This window comes from Lissotriton vulgaris, chromosome 4_1 (genome assembly GCF_964263255.1).
Source record: "Lissotriton vulgaris chromosome 4_1, aLisVul1.2, whole genome shotgun sequence".
Classification (NCBI taxonomy): Eukaryota; Metazoa; Chordata; class Amphibia; order Caudata; family Salamandridae; genus Lissotriton; species Lissotriton vulgaris.
Genome location: NC_141691.1, coordinates 1818120455 through 1818138254, shown reverse-complemented (window position 1 = coordinate 1818138254; position 17800 = coordinate 1818120455). Strand labels below are relative to the sequence as shown.

General features: G+C 39.6%; 1 protein-coding gene across 1 annotated transcript in view; it reads left to right on the top strand.

Moving 5' to 3' along the window:
• The window catches only part of CSMD3 (CUB and Sushi multiple domains 3), a 2596150-nt gene that overhangs the window by 2494432 nt on the left and 83918 nt on the right, over positions 1 to 17800 (top strand). The window contains exon 66 of the mRNA XM_086918068.1: positions 14111 to 14176. Coding sequence (XP_086774194.1) covers positions 14111 to 14176 — 66 coding nt within the window. The remainder of the gene's footprint in view (positions 1 to 14110; positions 14177 to 17800) is intronic.

The window sequence follows — 17800 nt, the reverse complement described above, 5'->3', positions numbered from 1 at the left end:
TAGATGTTTAATACATTGATGGGAGTTAATTATTGAGAAAAGCTAGATAAGTATTTATTCAATTCTGTCCAACATCAGAATATAGTCCTTTATGGTCAGCTGTACAAAAATATACAAATCTACTATATTAGCAAAACATGATCATAGATGTAGTCTGTTTTCTCTTTTGGAGTATTTTTTAAAGCAGTATCAAGATATGTAATTTCATTTGAAACCATATTTGCACAAAGCCTGTTCTGCCCAATATTGTGTGCGGTTCAATGTTTTTACTCATACCCTAGTTCATGGCGAAATAAAAATGAACCATTTTCAGAAGACGCAGACACAGAAACATTTCTTCTACTTTGATATAAAACAATATTTCATCCATCGTCATAGGTTAAGTCGAATGTGGTTGAACCAGAGGTTATTTGAGGTTTATGTGGCTCTCTAGCTGAGGTGTGTCAAAACATCTTAAACAGAAATATAGTGCTCTAAATATTGTTAACAAAACCATCATCTAATTTGGTGTAAAATGTTGGTTATTTCCTCCAATTGGATGATATTTTGTAAATCATATTTCTTACATATTTGTGGCAGGGGTTATTCTGACAGCAATATTCGGGTGCCACAGACTCAAACATTGTTCTGGTTTTGATGGTGCTTGAGGTGGTTCAACCACTGATTATGACTTTCTGTTCTGGCAACAATTTTTTGAGAAGGGAAAATCGTGTTATAAAACATTCAAGTCATTTTGAATCATTTGGCACAGTAATGTATTGAACTAATGTGAGTATATTTCACTTAAGATGATTCAAAATGTGTTCATGTGTTCTTATATAGGTTTAGAGGGCCTGCTAGTGTCTTAGGTCTTATTATGGGAGTAAAAACATTTTAGAACATGTAGTGCATCGGAATAAAAGGTTTCATTTATGCCATAACACGCAGATGGAGCTGTCTCTTTCTTTTTGGTACTGGTAGGTAATTGACCTTCTCAGCCATACTGCAAAAGGGTTAATAGATGATGAGGCAGACATTTCTAGGGAGTGATGGGATATTGCCCACCACAAGTATTTAGCAATAGTGTGTAAATGAAAAGGTTCAGATTTCTCAATTGGTTTATTTGAATGTGCATTGGATCAAAATGTCACAAAACAATCCTGTTTTAAGAGACAGACATAAAGAAGCTACAATCAATATAGCAAAGTTATCATGGAAAAAGAGAGAATACAACTGCCACTGTAATGTGAGGCTAGGGGCTGATTAAGATGTCATTGTAACTGCCAGGCAGCCCTTCGGTCCGACCACCGCATTTTGATGCAGGCGTTTGGACCCTTGTCAGTTGGGGAACAGACCACCACCTCCGACAGGATCTACTGGTACCGACAGGGCGGCGGTCGGAATCGTAGTCCCAAATGGAGGAGCTGGCAAGGCAAGCACCGTCATTGGAATTACGATGTCCCTTTCCGACAGCCTTTTAATTGCGGTCACACCACCATGAAAAGATTGTCAGAAATGGACTTAGGGGGCCCTAAACAGGACTCCCGTCCCCCGTAGGCCACTGTAAAGTGGCCCTGGAGGCACATAGGGTGCACCTACACACATCCATGCACCATGTGGCCTGGAACACTGTGCATGAATGAGCAGGAAGTGCACTTTAACACTGCAGCTTGTACTGGGGAACTTTCCCAGGGTCACAGCACATGCCACAGTGTTAAAGTGCACTTTCTGGATGCCAGCACCGCGGTCCTATCGTAATTGGGTGGTCTGACTACTGCTTACTTATCGGGTGGTCTCCAGAGTGCCTTGATAGTCGGCAGCGGTTCAACTGCTCAAAATAAGGGCTTTAAATGTATATGCCTGCTTTACGGATAGTCAAAAGAGCAGTCAGAAGAAATTACATTTTCTTAACCAATGTGATAAGATCTTTTTTTCCCACACACACTATTAGCATGAGCATTTTCTCCCACACACTGGTCACATCAGGATTTAATATAAAAACCACTGACATAGTCATTTTAAGTCAAAGTGGAAGGAAGCAAGCATTCCTATTCCCTTTGATATAACAGTGATCTAGCTCTGAAATCTTTATCTAACAGCACATTTTGCGAAAGAAGCATCTTTTAAAAAAATGGTACCCAGGACTGCAAGGTGGGTGGAGTTTGGCTGAGATCAGGTTACAGAAACTCTGATGTGGTTAAAAAGAGATCATGTAATTGGCACATTGCAATTAGCACAAGCTACTGACAGGTTTTACAATATTCAAACCTACGAATTCAAAATGAAGAGTAAAAGACAATTTTTGTAAAATTACCTAGAATATTCTGGTAAAGTGCAGAAACAAAAAGGGCATTGTATTCAACATCCATAGGTTTCAACACAAGCCAGAAAGCAACTAGACTACATCTACTTCTACATATGACATTTTATACCTTGAGCGGGCTTTTGTCTTTAAGTAGCCTTTCACTCAGCTCTTAACAGAATCCTTACATAAGTGAGAAATGAAAATATGTAACATGAGAAAATTATCTCGCATTGACGGTATATAATCTCTCTTTCATACAAAATAAGGGTGCAGATATCGCAACACATTATGGATAGTGTTTCGAAACTCAGTGTAGATTGAGATAATTGTAGCCTATGAGTTAAACACCATGACCCAGATTAAAAGAACAATTTTTTTATGCTACAGCTGCTTATGAGAAGGACGATTCCACTTTTTTAAGACCACAGCCTTTAGTTATAGTGTGGCTTTTAGCACACAAATAATAAAACATTGTTGCCATGTACTGGTTCCAATCTCTGCTTGTCCATGAGCTCAAAAGGGAGCAATGTGCCTGTTTTCTATTAAGTGCAAATATATACAGCTTTTTTCCATACATTACCAGGTATCGGGGGATTTCGTATTGATTGATTCTAGTTTTTAAACTACTACCATAACCATCAAGCGATTTACAAGAAAGAGGCCTAGACTCTCAATTCCGCACCCACCAAAATATACGGTTTAATTTAAAAATGTGGTGCTCAAATCAGGGGAACAGAGCCTCCTGGGTACCCATAAGCAGATACAATCCACACATTTATATATAAAAAAGATCAGTACTCACTATATGTCAATATTCTCCAGATAATCTGTTCTGTTTCAACATCAAAGTACAATACAGCACTATTTCTGGAACTTTGTTCAATTTGCCAAATTTTCTTCAGAATTTCTCATATTCATTAAGATTGCTTCAAACATGTTGTATGTTCAAAATTCTTTAGTTTGGTATTGGATAAGTTCACATCAGCATAGCCAATGCGTTTTGTCTCTTTTCACAAGACTTCTTCAGGGCTTTGTCCTCCAGAGATGCATTTCTCAAAGCATCCGTTTTTGTTGGTTTACACAGAAAGAACCTTGATTGTTAAGATAAGTGTCTTAGTTTTACAACAGGAAAGTTCAGCACACAAAATATCGAGAGTTTCTTATATGGACCAGGTCGTCATTTAAGCCTAGTCAATAGTATGTAATGGAGAAGCGTGGCTCAATGGCTAGAGCGGCAGACCTTGATGCAGAGGTCTGGCCCGGGACCAGGGTTCAATTCCTGCCTCGGCTGCTTTTGGACTCAATCTCCCCGGACCTGATAATTCTCGCCTCGGTGCCTAGTCTAATCGTGGGTCCCACTCTGTGACTCTGGGCAATAGCTTGCTTAATCTCCCCAATGGCCCCAGCAGCGCTTGGATTGCAGGCTTCACCTTGGGGGTGCCCAGGAGTGGACATCTCACAGGAAAGCCAGGAAGGGTTCCACAGCGGTATGAATACAGCGCTACGAGACCTCTGGGTAGAAGGCGCTATATAAATACAAACACATGTATGTGCACCACCTCTGAGTTGAGTCCAATATATATAAATACATATTTTTTAATCAGAGCTTTGGATCTATCACTAATTTCTCTATCACAAACTATTTTACAACGAACGGAAAGAATGGAATTCCCCACTCTCGGGCACAGCAGGCAACGTCTTGCCCGAAGATGGAGTGGAAGCTGCCCCTCTGGCTCAGTATGAGATTACCCCCAGCCCAGATTCTAATAGCCATCTTCTCTCTGGTGAACACTCTAAATCTGACCATAATTTGAGGATTCTATCCTCGAACATTGCCGGAATCAAAAACAAACTGGACTCCCCAGACATGGGGCTCTTTGTGGGTACCCATGATGTCTGCATGTTTCAGGAAACCAGGGCGAGGGATGATCCTGTGAGAACGGGATATGCAACTTTAAAAAAAAATCTTTTTATTAACAGTTTTTACATAATAAACACATTCCCACCCACCCCCCACCCATCTCCCCGACCAAGATCATGTCATAAAAAAAGAAACGACTTATTACATTCATAAATCTGAAATTAATCCATTATAATTCGTCAAGCATATCCTGAAAAAAAACTCAGTCATAATAAAGAAAAAGGAAGAAAAAGACAAAAACATACGTGACACCCTATGTAGGTCTCTGAATCCACAGCAAGAGCGGTGCCCAGATCCGCATACCCCTAATTATTTTTTTAGCTCCTTTGTTTCTATAGATTGCCACTTCCAGACTGTAGGTCGCTAATAGCCTAGCCCTCCATTGTTGGAAGGCAGGTGGGTTAGACTCTAGCCAGGCTGAGGCTATACTGAGTCGTAGTATTGTCATGGCCACAAATATCAATCCCTGTGTGTTTGTCTGCTGCTCACCGTTCGCTACCCCTAACATGATTTCCTCTGTTGAAACTTCTACTCTTATTTGGCATACTTCTGATAAAAATTCCGATAAATCTCTAATCAGACCGGAGAGCGTGTTACATGTTGCAAACATATGTATAATATCAGCCCCAAAGAGTGCACAACGAGAGCATGTACTTCCCTTCCCTGTTCCCCATTTGGCGATTTTCCTCGGTGTATATCAAAGGGAGAAAAATTTTTATAAAATTGTGCTTGTAACTTTATCGACATTAGCGAATTTAGGGCTAAATCATAGGCCAGGCGGGAGATTGTTGTATGAACTCCCAGCTGGACCTGCCAGACAGCGCATTGTTTATCCGTATCATCTGGGGAAGCTAAATTCAGAATTTCATAAATTTCCCCAATCCTGGGAGTCGTTTTTTTTCACAGATTATCAATCAATTGATTATTCTGGAAATTCTCCCGCCCACCAGTTTTCTTTGTTAAAAATGTCTGACCTGCAAAAACTTAAAGAAATCCCTGTGGCTAATGCTATATTCCCCATGTAGATCTTCAAACATCTTAAGACAGCCTTGATTATAAAAGCAGCCCAACTGTACCACCCCTGCCGAGACCCATCTGTTTATACAGCTATCATGAAATATTGGGGGTAGATCATTATTCCTGCTCACTGGCGTATAAAATGAAAATCTGCCAAACCCCAAAATCTTACGAACATTACTCCACACTTTGTAAACCCCTACAATAGTTTTAAACTTGACTTTCTTAAAGTAGCTATTGTTGGTATGTCGAAGATGGAGTGGAAGCTGCCCCTCTGGCTCAGTATGAGATAACCTCCAGCCCAGATTCTAATAACCATCTTCTCTCTGGTGAACACTCTAAATCTGACCATAAGTTGAGGATTCTATCCTCGAACATTGCCGGAATCAAAAACAAACTGGACTCCCCAGACTTGGGGCTCTTTGTGGGTACCCATGATGTCTGCATGTTTCAGGAAACCTGGGCGAGGGATGACCTTGTGAGAACGGGATATGCAACTTTTAACATCCCAGCTATACAGGGGGTGAGAGGTAGACCCTCTGGGGGCCTTAGCACCTGGGTTGCTACATACTTGTACTGCTCAGTGGACCACTTTAATACCCAGTCTAAGGACATTCAGTGCATCATACTTACCTTCCCACCTAGCCTCAAAATTGCTTTTATTAACATCTACTCCTGACCTGTAAGTATTTGCCACGTGTCACAGATTTTTGAGCAACTGAACGCCTTTATCAGTTCTGTTCTGTTCCCACGAACATAAGATTAGTTGTGGGTGGTGACTTTAACCACCAATTTGAGCTCCTTGTTGTCTCTCCTGTTACGAATTCTCGTGCTGAGGATCGGTTATGGTTAATCCCCGACCCTCAGATACAAGCAATTAAGGCCTGGAATCCTCTGAGACTCCACATCAATGCTGTTGCACTAACTCATTCCTTGAGAGCTTGTAATGGTCGTACTAAGTCAGACAGACAGTGGAAGACAACCTTTAATAGACCTGGACACTCCTCTCTGCGGACTATATTCTAGTTGAAGTTAGATCATGGAAATGGATGGTTGACTTCGTTGTCCTGCCTCGGCATGACAGCGACCACAACGCTCTGCGATTGGAGCTGCAGCTCCCAAACTTTAGCAATTCTATGGATACCAGCACCCATGTAGCTAGCAATCTAATTCTCGCTAATAATAGGAGGAGAATTAGATGGGGGACATTAAAGCAGTCTCCGAATAAGATAGCTTCATTATAGGCTCTAACTATAAACCCCATCCAGGAAAAGGGCAATTGTTGGGGAAATGAACACAACAATAGAGGTGCTGCACATAGAACTAACAACTAGTTTGGCTAATATATTCAACCCCCTTCTACACTCCAAAGCTAAACAGAGTTTTAAATCCATTTGGTACACTGATATTTGCGCAAGGAACAGAGAGCTCTACTTAATGCCATCAAAAGTAGACACAGATCGTTGATCAAGCAAATGAGGTGCTGCTGCTGTATTAAACAAGCAAAGAAGGCCTGGGCGACAGATGGATGGTTCACCATTATACTAGCTCTATGAAAAAGAGACATGAAGTCGTTCTGGACAATAGTGTGGTCAGATAGTGAAGAAGGTCAAACAGCTTTAGATCCCAACATCGCAGCAGCGGCATGGAAGTCCCACTTCCAATCCTTTTATACTTTGGAAACAGACATTGACTCAGACCTTGGCAGCCCCCTATCAACCCCCGCGACGTTAGCTGGCGAGGAGCAAGGGATTACCCTATCTGAAGTCCTAAGTGCAATCAGGAGGTTACCTTCTGATAAAGCACCGGGTCTAGACAAGATCCCAGGAGACTTATATAATGTAGAACCAATAAAATGGGTTCCCTACCTTTGGGGAGTTTTCAATGCTATTGTGCGAGGTTTGGCGATTCTGAGTAACTGGATGGGGGCTGAAATTTTTCCTGTTTTTAAAAGGGACTCACCTATTTTACCGATGAACTATAGGCCAATCAGTCTGATCGATATCTCACAGAAACTGTTTGCTATGGTTCTCCTCGATCGCCTTCAAGTGTGGATGGAGGAGTGTAAAATCTTGAGCCCCTATCAGGCGGGGTTTAGGAAAAACATCTCCACTTTCGACAAAACTCTAAGGCTACAGCTATTATATTGGAAGACGGTATCAAGAGAGGGTGGCAGCCTCTATAGGATATTTGTCGACCTGAAAACTGCCTTTGATCTGGTACCCAGAGGTAAATTGTGGGAGGCACTCAAACAATTGGGAATCCAATCTTATCTCTTGAAATTCATCATGAGATGGCATGTGGACAATCATGCCCAAGTAAGGTATGGGAAATTTGGGGAGTTAACCCCCTGTTTTGAAGTCAATAGAGACGTAAGACAGGGGTGTGTGCTTGCCCCAACCCTCTTTTGCCTTTTCATCAATGCTCTGGTTGCCCATCTAAACGAGGTTGTGGACAACGACGCCCCCAAGTAGGCTCACAGCAAGTCACCATTGGGCATTCAGAGTGTTCTCAATAGCTTTATAAAATTCTGTGCAATCAGGGGGCTGGAGATCAAACCTCTCTAAACCAAATGTATGGTTTTAAATCCATCTAAATCCACTCGCCCCAACCTCTCTCTAAGTGGTACCCTGCTAGAACTGGGAACCGTTTTTGATTCTCTTGGTGTCACACTATCTGAAAAGCTTGATTGGGGCCCAAAGTTAGCCAAAGCAAGCCTCAAACGTGCCCAAATGGTAGGTGGAGTATTAAAAACTTACAGGAACTCCTCTTGCAAACCGGCTGCCATGGTAGCTGAGATTTATAAAGTGAAAATTAAGAGCGCTGCAATTTATGGGACTGAGCTTTGGTGACACTGCCCCACTGGGGGTTTGTCTAAAATCGAGAATAACCTCCTGAGGCAGTTGTTGGGTCTTCCTCCAAGTACTCCCCTTATCTCTCTACATATGGACCTTAGTATTAGACCAATAGCAGAGGAGATTGGCCTCCGACCACTAACATTCTGGCGCAGGTTATGGGCCAGGTTGGGGTATCAGTCAGAGATTAAAGAGATTCTGGGTTTACCGGATGTGGGCAAGTTGCCATGACTCGCCTATTTAAGGGACACATGCTACAAGCTAGGCCTTCCAAATCTGTGGAATAACTCGAAGTAGCATGCCAGGCCACCCCGTGCCTTGTAGTGGTCAGAGAATACAGATCACTCATATTGTCCGACATTGAGGGGAATGACCAACTGAATCGTTTGACAGCTGACTTTTTAAACATCAAAGCTGAGAATCATTTTGGGAAAAACAACGAGGGGCTGGCTCTAATCAGTAAGGCTGAGCCTAATACTAAACCAACAAAATGAAGATGCCAGTACTGATATGCATAATAACACAACAACTAATGACTACCACAAATCTGAATGAACAATCAGAAGAGGGGAGTGACTATTCAATAGTATTTTATTCAAGGTATTTACAACATTTATCTTTACCTTTTAGTTTTTTTACATGGACATTTACAAAAGAACATATAGGACGAAGAGATATGTGGAATTACCTTACAAACATTCATTCAAATTTCAGACATATCACAAGCAACCACAACAATTATACAACACTTTCGGGAAAAAGGGAAGGGAAATTCGTGAAAGCAATAAGAGAAAAAACCGAAATCTACAAATATTTACAAAGCCATTTGAGTTAACTGTTTTGTATGTACATTCTTATATTTACAAACACATTCCAAACTTTCATAAAGATCTTGTATAGTAATGTACAATGATGTGCTCTAGGCTCAATCAATCGGATGCCCAAGAGTTACTGTAGATTGGTGAAGTGAGGCCTACGCGTTTCGAATCCCACTTGAATCATGGGGGATTCCCTTCAGGGCCGTGAGAGTTCCTATGAAGAAAAAGAAAACACAAGGAAGGAAGGGAAAGAAAACAATCATGAGTGGCACAGAGTAAGTTACATTTGTAATACTAATACTATGCAGGCGGGGACCGACACAAGACACCCACCAAGCGATGCAACAACCAGAGATTTCAACAGTATAAGGGCCATATTCAAACTGGTGATTAAAAAGTGACACCCCTCACCTAGCTGGACCTTAGGTTTAAGAAAAGGTACTGAGCTGACTGGGAGGCGACTGTGTTGAAAACCGGGGCTAGGGAATTTACCTTTGACTGACAGAGATGAGGATGTCCTATTGAAAAATGTCCTCGCGTTGTGGCACTACGTTGCGCCTTGTCAACCAACTACCTATAATGAAAAGGAATAACATATAAACTACTATATAGGTGAGGTGGCCCTTTTAGCAGCACGGGGTGAGATTGAGATAAACTTACCCCTTAACGTAACGTCTTCTTTCTTAAGGGCTCATGAAAAAACCGTCTGCAGGGGTACTCTAATGACGGTTAAAACTGTGAACAAATGAAGGAGGCATTTTATGTCAGGCGATGTCATCGCTATTGTGCAAGTACTCACGGCGGTTTTAAAACAAGCAAATGCCGGTGCAGTGTACTAAACTTAGCTTCTTACCCAATGTGGTGGGTGCCTGATTTCTATCCTTAAGTCGAACTAAACGATAAGTTGCCTCGGATGGAACAGTTGTGGGAGCTAGTTCTTCAAAAAGTTTTCTGTGGAGAATAAAAGAAAAGAATGAATCTGAGGATAACCTACGCATTAAATGGAGGCGGCATGAGTCATACAAACTCACCTGAGCATTAAAAAGAATTTTCACAGCCAAAACACTCGGTAAAAAAAGTTGATGGCTTGGTTGGATATACGTAGACTGCGGGTAAATCACGTCACTAGTTAGAAGAAGAGAGATGGAATCAAGATTTAAACTGTGTATTATGAGCCAGTCGCTTATATGGAAGCCCTCAATACTAACACGGAGACGGCTAAATCTCGTTCTAAAGTAAGTGTTCTTTTTGTGACTGGCTAATATTCGCGCTCATAATACACAGTTTAGATCTTGATTCCATCTCTCTTCTTCTAACTAGTGACGTGATTTACCTGCAGTCTACGTATATCCAACCCAGCCATCAACATTTTTTACCGAGTGTTTTGGCTGTGAAAATTCTTTTTAATACTCAGGTGAGTTTGTATGACTCATGCCGCCTCCATTTAATGCGTAGGTTATCCTCAGATTCATTCTTTTCTTTTATTCTCCACAGAAAACTTTTTGAAGAACTAGCTCCCACAACTGTTCCATCCGAGGCAACTTATCGTTTAGTTCGACTTAAGGATAGAAATCAGGCACCCACCACATTGGGTAAGAAGCTAAGTTTAGTACACTGCACCGGCATTTGCTTGTTTTAAAACCGCCGTGAGTACTTGCACAATAGCGATGATATCGCCTGACATAAAATGCCTCCTTCATTTGTTCACAGTTTTGACCGTCATTAGAGTACTCCTGCAGCCGGTTTATTCATGAGCCCTTAAGAAAGAAGACGTTACGTTAAGGGGTAAGTTTATCTCAATCTCACCCCGTGCTGCTAAAAGGGCCGCCTCACCTATATAGTAGTTTATATGTCATTCCTTTTCATTATAGGTAGTTGGTTGACAAGGCGCAGCGTAGTGCCACAATGCGAGGACATTTTTCAATAGGACATCCTCATCTCTGTCAGTCAAAGGTAAATTCCCTAGCCCCGGTTTTCAACACAGTCGCCTCCCAGTCAGCTCAGTACCTTTTCTTAAACCTAAGGTCCAGCTAGGTGAGGGGTGTCACTTTTTAATCACCAGTTTGAATATGGCCCTAATACTGTTGAAATCTCTGGTTGTTGCATCGCTTGGTGGGTGTCTTGTGTCGGTCCCCGCCTGCATAGTATTAGAATTACCTTGTGTTTTCTTTTTCGTCATAGGAACTCTCACGGCCCTGAAGAGAATCCCCCATGATTCAAGTGGGATTCGAAACGGGTAGGCCTCACTTCACCAATCTACAGTAACTCTTGGGCAGCCGATTGATTGAGCCTAGAGCACATCATTGTACATTACTATACAAGATCTTTATGAAAGTTTGGAATGTGTTTGTAAATATAAGAATGTACATACAAAACAGTTAACTCAAATGGTTTTGTAAATATTTGTAGATTTCGGTTTTTTCTCTTATTGCTTTCACGAATTTCCCTTCCCTTTTTTCCCGAAAGTGTTGTATAATTGTTGTGGTTGCTTGTGATATGTCTGAAATTTGAATGAATGTTTGTAAGGTAATTCCACATATCTCTTCGTCCTATATGTTCTTTTGTAAATGTCCATGTAAAAAAACTAAAAGGTAAAGATAAATGTTGTAAATACCTTGAATAAAATACTATTGAATAGTCACTCCCCTCTTCTGATTGTTCATTCAGATTTGTGGTAGTCATTAGTTGTTGTGTTATTATGCATATCAGTACTGGCATCTTCATTTTGTTGGTTGAGAATCATTTTGAGCACTGCAAGGACGCTGTCCAGCCTCTTATGGCAAGGAAACTGTATTTCCAGTTCAAAATAGGCACCTTGACGCTCGTGCCTTTAAGAATAAATGGTCAAAAGCCTCTCCCCTGGCATGCCCTGGATGTAATTGTACCAACAAGACCAACATTTATGTTTTCTTTTTCTGTCCTGGATATAAAATTGCTAGAAGCCGATGACTAGTCCCACTTTGCAGGAACTTGGGGTTTAGGCAGTTTGGGGAGACTTTTAGATTACTGCGAACTGATACCCATCCATCCATAGTTTTTGCTGTTTCTCACTTTTTGGATTCTATGTGGCACCATCGGAGGGCATTGCTAAATTTAGCTCTGTAATCAAACAAGTCTCTCACACTCTTTATTTTGACATATGTTTCTCATTTCACTTATTTTAAACGTTTAACACATTTTTAACCAGTTTTCAACCTGTTATATTTTAAATATTGATTGTACTGAACAAATGGAATCTAGAAGCTGCTAACTTGAAAAGGGGCAACTGGTGCTTCCTGACTAGCAGCATCCATAATCTACTAGTTTTTTCTTTTTTTATGAGGAATCATTTGGAGTTTTTAAACTGCGCTTTGTTCTTATTCTATGTTCATATATTGATTGTTTTATGTATTATTGCTTGTATTGTGTACTTTTCAAGGTTTTACAGACCGAAATAAAGTATTTTGGAATGGAATTCGATTCTGATAGGCAGTTCCCGTATCCAAAATAATTTTTCATTCAGAGTAAAACTAATGCTTTGTCCTGATATGTGTCTTTTAAAGTATACTTAAGTACAAATGAGGCAGCCTTGCCTGTATTGAAAATGTCTTTCTGCACAATCTTAAGGAATATTGTCTATGCTGTAAGATATTCAACATATCATGGTTCCCTCAATCATATTATATAATATATTAAATTGTACTATGTCAAAATGTTATATTTGTTCCACATTTTATGAATGTAACAAAACGAATTGCTGCTAGAAGTGCAAATAAAAAATGTATGTAGTACAATGTTCAGATAATGTAACTGGTAGGTGGAGGGGAGTCATATAATAAAATGTAATGTGTATTTGCTGTGCAACTGCTGTTAGTAATAAACATTAGTATTTTTTTTAAAAGACTATGGCATATGTTCATTTGAAAAGGGCGGTATAAATCTGTGACAAACATAAGGCTAGGTAAGTATAGATACTCAGCCGCGGCCCGTGGAGGGAGTTGCGGTGGGGCAGAGAGGCGGGGCGGGGAGGGGCAGGGTGTGGGGTGCTAGAAAACTGGCATATGGATAATTGGAGGTAAATAAACAATTTGATAAATAAAACGAATTTCGTAGCGCGCGCTGCATCGCATTTTGTGATGCAGGGCACGCTACGAAATTTATTTTATTTATTAAATTGTTTACTTACCTCCAATTATCCATATGCCAGTTTTTAGCACCCCCCACCCTGCCCCTCCCCCGCCCCACCTCTCTGCCCCACCCCAACTCCCTCCACGGGCCGAGTCTGGAGATACTATTTTACTAAAAACATTGAAACACAAGTACAATGCACTTATGGTTGCTTTTTAAAGTATGGAGACGAGTCGATCAATCGTGTTCAAATGCCAGTATACTAAAAGAGGAAGGCCAATGGGTCACAGATGATGTTGTGTTTCACTAGGAGGCAAACAATAAGTGTGTTGTAGGGAGAGGTGAGAGGCCTCTGCCCGGAGGGGTGATAATATTAAGGAAAAACGTGATTGATTGGATATTAGAAACAATAAATACAGGAACATGTTGAGTTGATAGATATGACTGAGCGATAAATTAAAGTTGCACAGCATGGCAAGGGACCATAAATGCACAAAGCACCTCAGAGGAATTTCATATATTGTAATTCTACTGGCATAGCACAGGTGGCAAAAAGAAATAGCTACATAAAAACGTACCAAGCACATTGAATAAGACATATTTATAACTAGTTGAACAGCTGTTTATGCCTCGATACATTTTGAAAGAAATATATCACCTGGAAGAGTGTTGAAAATTTGAGACACATACATATAACATTCCCGCTAGCTTTGTGGTTACTTGAACCAACGTACAGCTTAGCATTCAATATAATATTACCTCGAAATTAAATGTGCAACTTGTGTATCTCTTACATTTGTATCACTTTGCAGATTCTACCAATGGCATGAATTGATAATTATTTGTCATATATTTTTGTTACCATATTAGTGTTTACCATAATATACATTTCGCTATATCTCTGATCTGCTGAACATCTCATTTAAAGGATTCCTTAAATACTGATAAAACTACATACGTAAAAACAAGGACATTCGGCTGATTCTATCTAACATTTGCCTGTAGCGACAGCCCTAAAAAATGTGAACAATAAACAGAAAGCAATAGTTTATTATATTATGTTAATCTATTAAGTTACTAATTGTGCCATATCTCATTTGCTCAACAGCTGGATCTAAGATTTTAGTGAAAGATCATCGACCTGCTTTGGGAACCCCCAGCCCAAAATTAAGTGGTGAGTCAGTGCAAATCTTATATCATGTTTCTGTTGTTTCATTTTCATTCCAAAAGGTCAAGTAGAACTAAAGCAAAGCTCCTTTATAACTTAAATGTCTAAGTTCAAAGGCTGGCACAGAGCCAAAGTATACACTTTTTCTGACCTTCAAGTTCATCAAGATCACATGAAATGTTGTTAACTCATCTTGTTTGGCACTTTTATGTTGTGACATAAAACATGGGGGCATATTATCAAGAAAGCTCGATACATTATCGCCGCTTTTATCGGCAGGAAACTGCCGATAAAGCGGCAATAATGGGCTTGATAATATGTTCTATGGATTTCCAATTGAAGCCCATGTTAGAGGTCTTCACATCTAACATGAGTTTCGATTGGAATTCCATAGAGCATATTATCAAGCCCATTATCGCCGCTTTATCAGCAGTTTCCTGCCGATAAAAGCGGCGATAATGTATCGAGATTTCTTGATAATATGCCCCAAGGTATGGATTGCAAAGATATTCCACTGAGAGAACCTCCATGATCTATTTAAGTTGGATTCCAGGGGCTTGAGCATATCTTTAAGGAGCCCTAGATGAACTGTGAACAATTCCTTTAAATAGCTTCAAATGATAAAGGACACTTGAAGAGGCTATGCCCAGAAGCATGCTCACTTTTCTGGATATCAAACTGCATACCTCTTCAAAACTTTCTGGTTTCAGTTTTACAATTTGATAAAAGCAGTTATCTCTCTACTAGATCCTAATGAATCTCATCTTCCTGAGAGTACTCCTTTAAACATATCATATCATTTGGGGGAAATCATATCTGGCTGCTCTGTAGAAGTTCTTTTAAAGAGAAAAGGTATTTTCTTTTTCACTTGATTCACCTTTTCTGTGACATTTAAGTTATTTTATGGTGGCAAATATTTGGACAAATTGAATACAATTGATTTCTCCCTTTTTTGCACCCTTTGTTACTCTTTTGTAGTTGTTATTATGCTCTGTAGAAGTGACATAGTTGACACAGAGCTACTCCACACCATACAATAGATTTCAACCCACTCAGAATTAGAGTTCAGGCTGATAACTATCATTCCCACATTCGTCAGCGGATTCTTAGTGAGTTACGAATCTGCAGTGGTTTAGATCTCATTTTCCCTGGAAGACCAATTTGGGGGTTTAGTTAAAAATATGTAACAACACCTTTCTAATGGTAGTATTCGTGTTAAATATATGGGCGAATTCCTAGGTGTTTTCTCTACGTGTGCTGTTGGGACTTCTTCAGCTGTGCTTTCCCTCTTCAAGTCTGCAAACATTAGATTTGCAAAAAAATGTTAAGAACAAATACTCTCTCAGACGTAACAAACCTATTTCACTTAAAAAGAAACATCTCCAAAGACTGGACCTTTTCAAGAACTCACAGGAAGCCCCAGAACTACAAAGATACTCCTTACATAACTATGAACAAACAAGTTAGCCCTTGGCATATTTCTGAGAGCAGTAGGTCTGCGAGGACAATTCCATTGAATACTCTTTCAAGACTCTAAACTCAATTATACACATAAATTACCATAAGACTGGGTACATTTGTATAATGTTATATTTTGTATCTTTTGAGTGAAATGATTAAATCAGTATCCTTGTGAATTTCAGCCATTAGATAATTCACGGTCACAGGACCTGATACTAAACAAATGCCAATTTACAATATGTTGTGAGAAATAAGGGTACAGTTTAAACTAGCTGCCATTCCAATATGAATGTTTAAGCTACAAATTTGCATAATGGGAATGTTAACCAAAACGTTCTATTTCACTCTTCAATAAATGAGTATGGGCCCGATTCACAGAATGAACTTAAGACTCAATCCTAAACTTACTACTATTTTGGTATGCACAGAATGGACTTACTACTTTTGGCATTCACAGAATGCACTTACTACTTTTGGTATTAACAGATTGAACTTACTACTTTTGGTATTCACAGAAGTTAGGATTTTGTCTTAAGTTTGTCTTAAGTATATCTTAAGTCTGTCTTAAGTCAGTCTTAAGTTTGTCTTAAGACAAACTAAGACAAAATCCTAACTTCTGTGAATACCAAAAGTAGTAAGTTCATTCTGTGAATGCCAAAAGTAGTAAGTGCATTCTGTGAATACTAAAATAGTAGTACTTTTAGGATTGAGTCTTAAATTCATTCTGTGAATCGGGCCCCATATTTTTAAATGTGCAAACAGCTGGAGCTATTACTGGCAACCTACAATATGCCATGTATTAAAAGTGATATGCATATAAGTGCAAGGCTAGTACCCGGCCCTGTAAAAGTCGTTTTTCAAAGCGCAGGGCAATGGTCATTTTATGAGCAGCACACAGTGCCAATTCCTGGTTATAAGTGTCATGTAGATGGAATTGATTGCCCTGGTAAAATCTGACACCCCTGGGTTCTGAATTTATCAGGTGTGATAAATTGTATCAAACGTATCGACCATGAAAATGGGGATCTTGGTCCTTCCTGCACAAAAATACATAAGTTTTGATATGTACCTGGATTTTTTTCCTAAATGTATCAGTTTTGATCGGCCAGCATGTATTAGAAGATGCCAACTGTATTTCACCCATTAAATACCAGGTGCTATAAATTGCACACAGCTTCAAATAGAAGTGCATACAGGAGCTTTTTCTGGAGTCAGAATTGTCCTGGGCACTTGTTATCAGGCCTGCCAGAAATTGGGTAATTAATCTGTGAGAGGCGACATCCACGAACTTAATATACAGAATAACGTTAGCCAGAACGCGGTTCTGAGAGAATTTCAGCTCAACCATGGCACAACTTGCAGTCAGTTTGGAGAGGTACTAAGTTTCAGCAATCAGCAGTAAAAACAAATTAAAAGTTACGTAAAAAACACAATACATCCCTTAACCTATGTGGAAAAGTAGAGAACATGAAATAAGAAAAAGATATCACATTCATTTCAATAATTCAAGCGGCACTGGAGATGTGGATTTTCAATGTTTCTAGACAAAATGTGCCTAGAAATCAGCAATCAGCAGGTGTTTGAAGAATAAATCTTAAAATTGCTCACTTCGAATTGGAATGTTTGCATCCGTAAAAATGCTTCCTAGATCTGACTCGAAATTTTTTGTTCTTGAGGTACTTTCTTTTTACAAGCAAAATTAGAAATATCAGAATTGAAGGGAAAAGGGAAGCTATTCTTAACATAGAACTAAGCGAGGTCTGCCTGCAAACCTAGGCACTCAGTGAAAGAAATGTTTTTTGTTTCACAGCAACCTTTATAATGAGGATAGACAATGCATACTCCCAGCAGTTGTGTAAATTACATTTGCGAATCATGATTTGTAGTACATAAAACTTTATACAACTAGTCTGCAATTTCTAAGCACTATATGTGACAGGGGCTACCAATACTCATCTCAAAGTTACTTAATTTATAAACTAGAAAAGCATTCATTTATCTTCCCAGAATTCAAATTGTGATCTGCCATATTAAATGTCAACAGTGAGCCTTAACTTGCTGAACTTTTTTTCCAGTTGGAAGGAGATGGGGTTAGTGAGAAGACTAGGCTTTGGGTTATTACTGTTACTGTTACTAATTGATTTCAAATGTATATTTCCTAGGTACTCA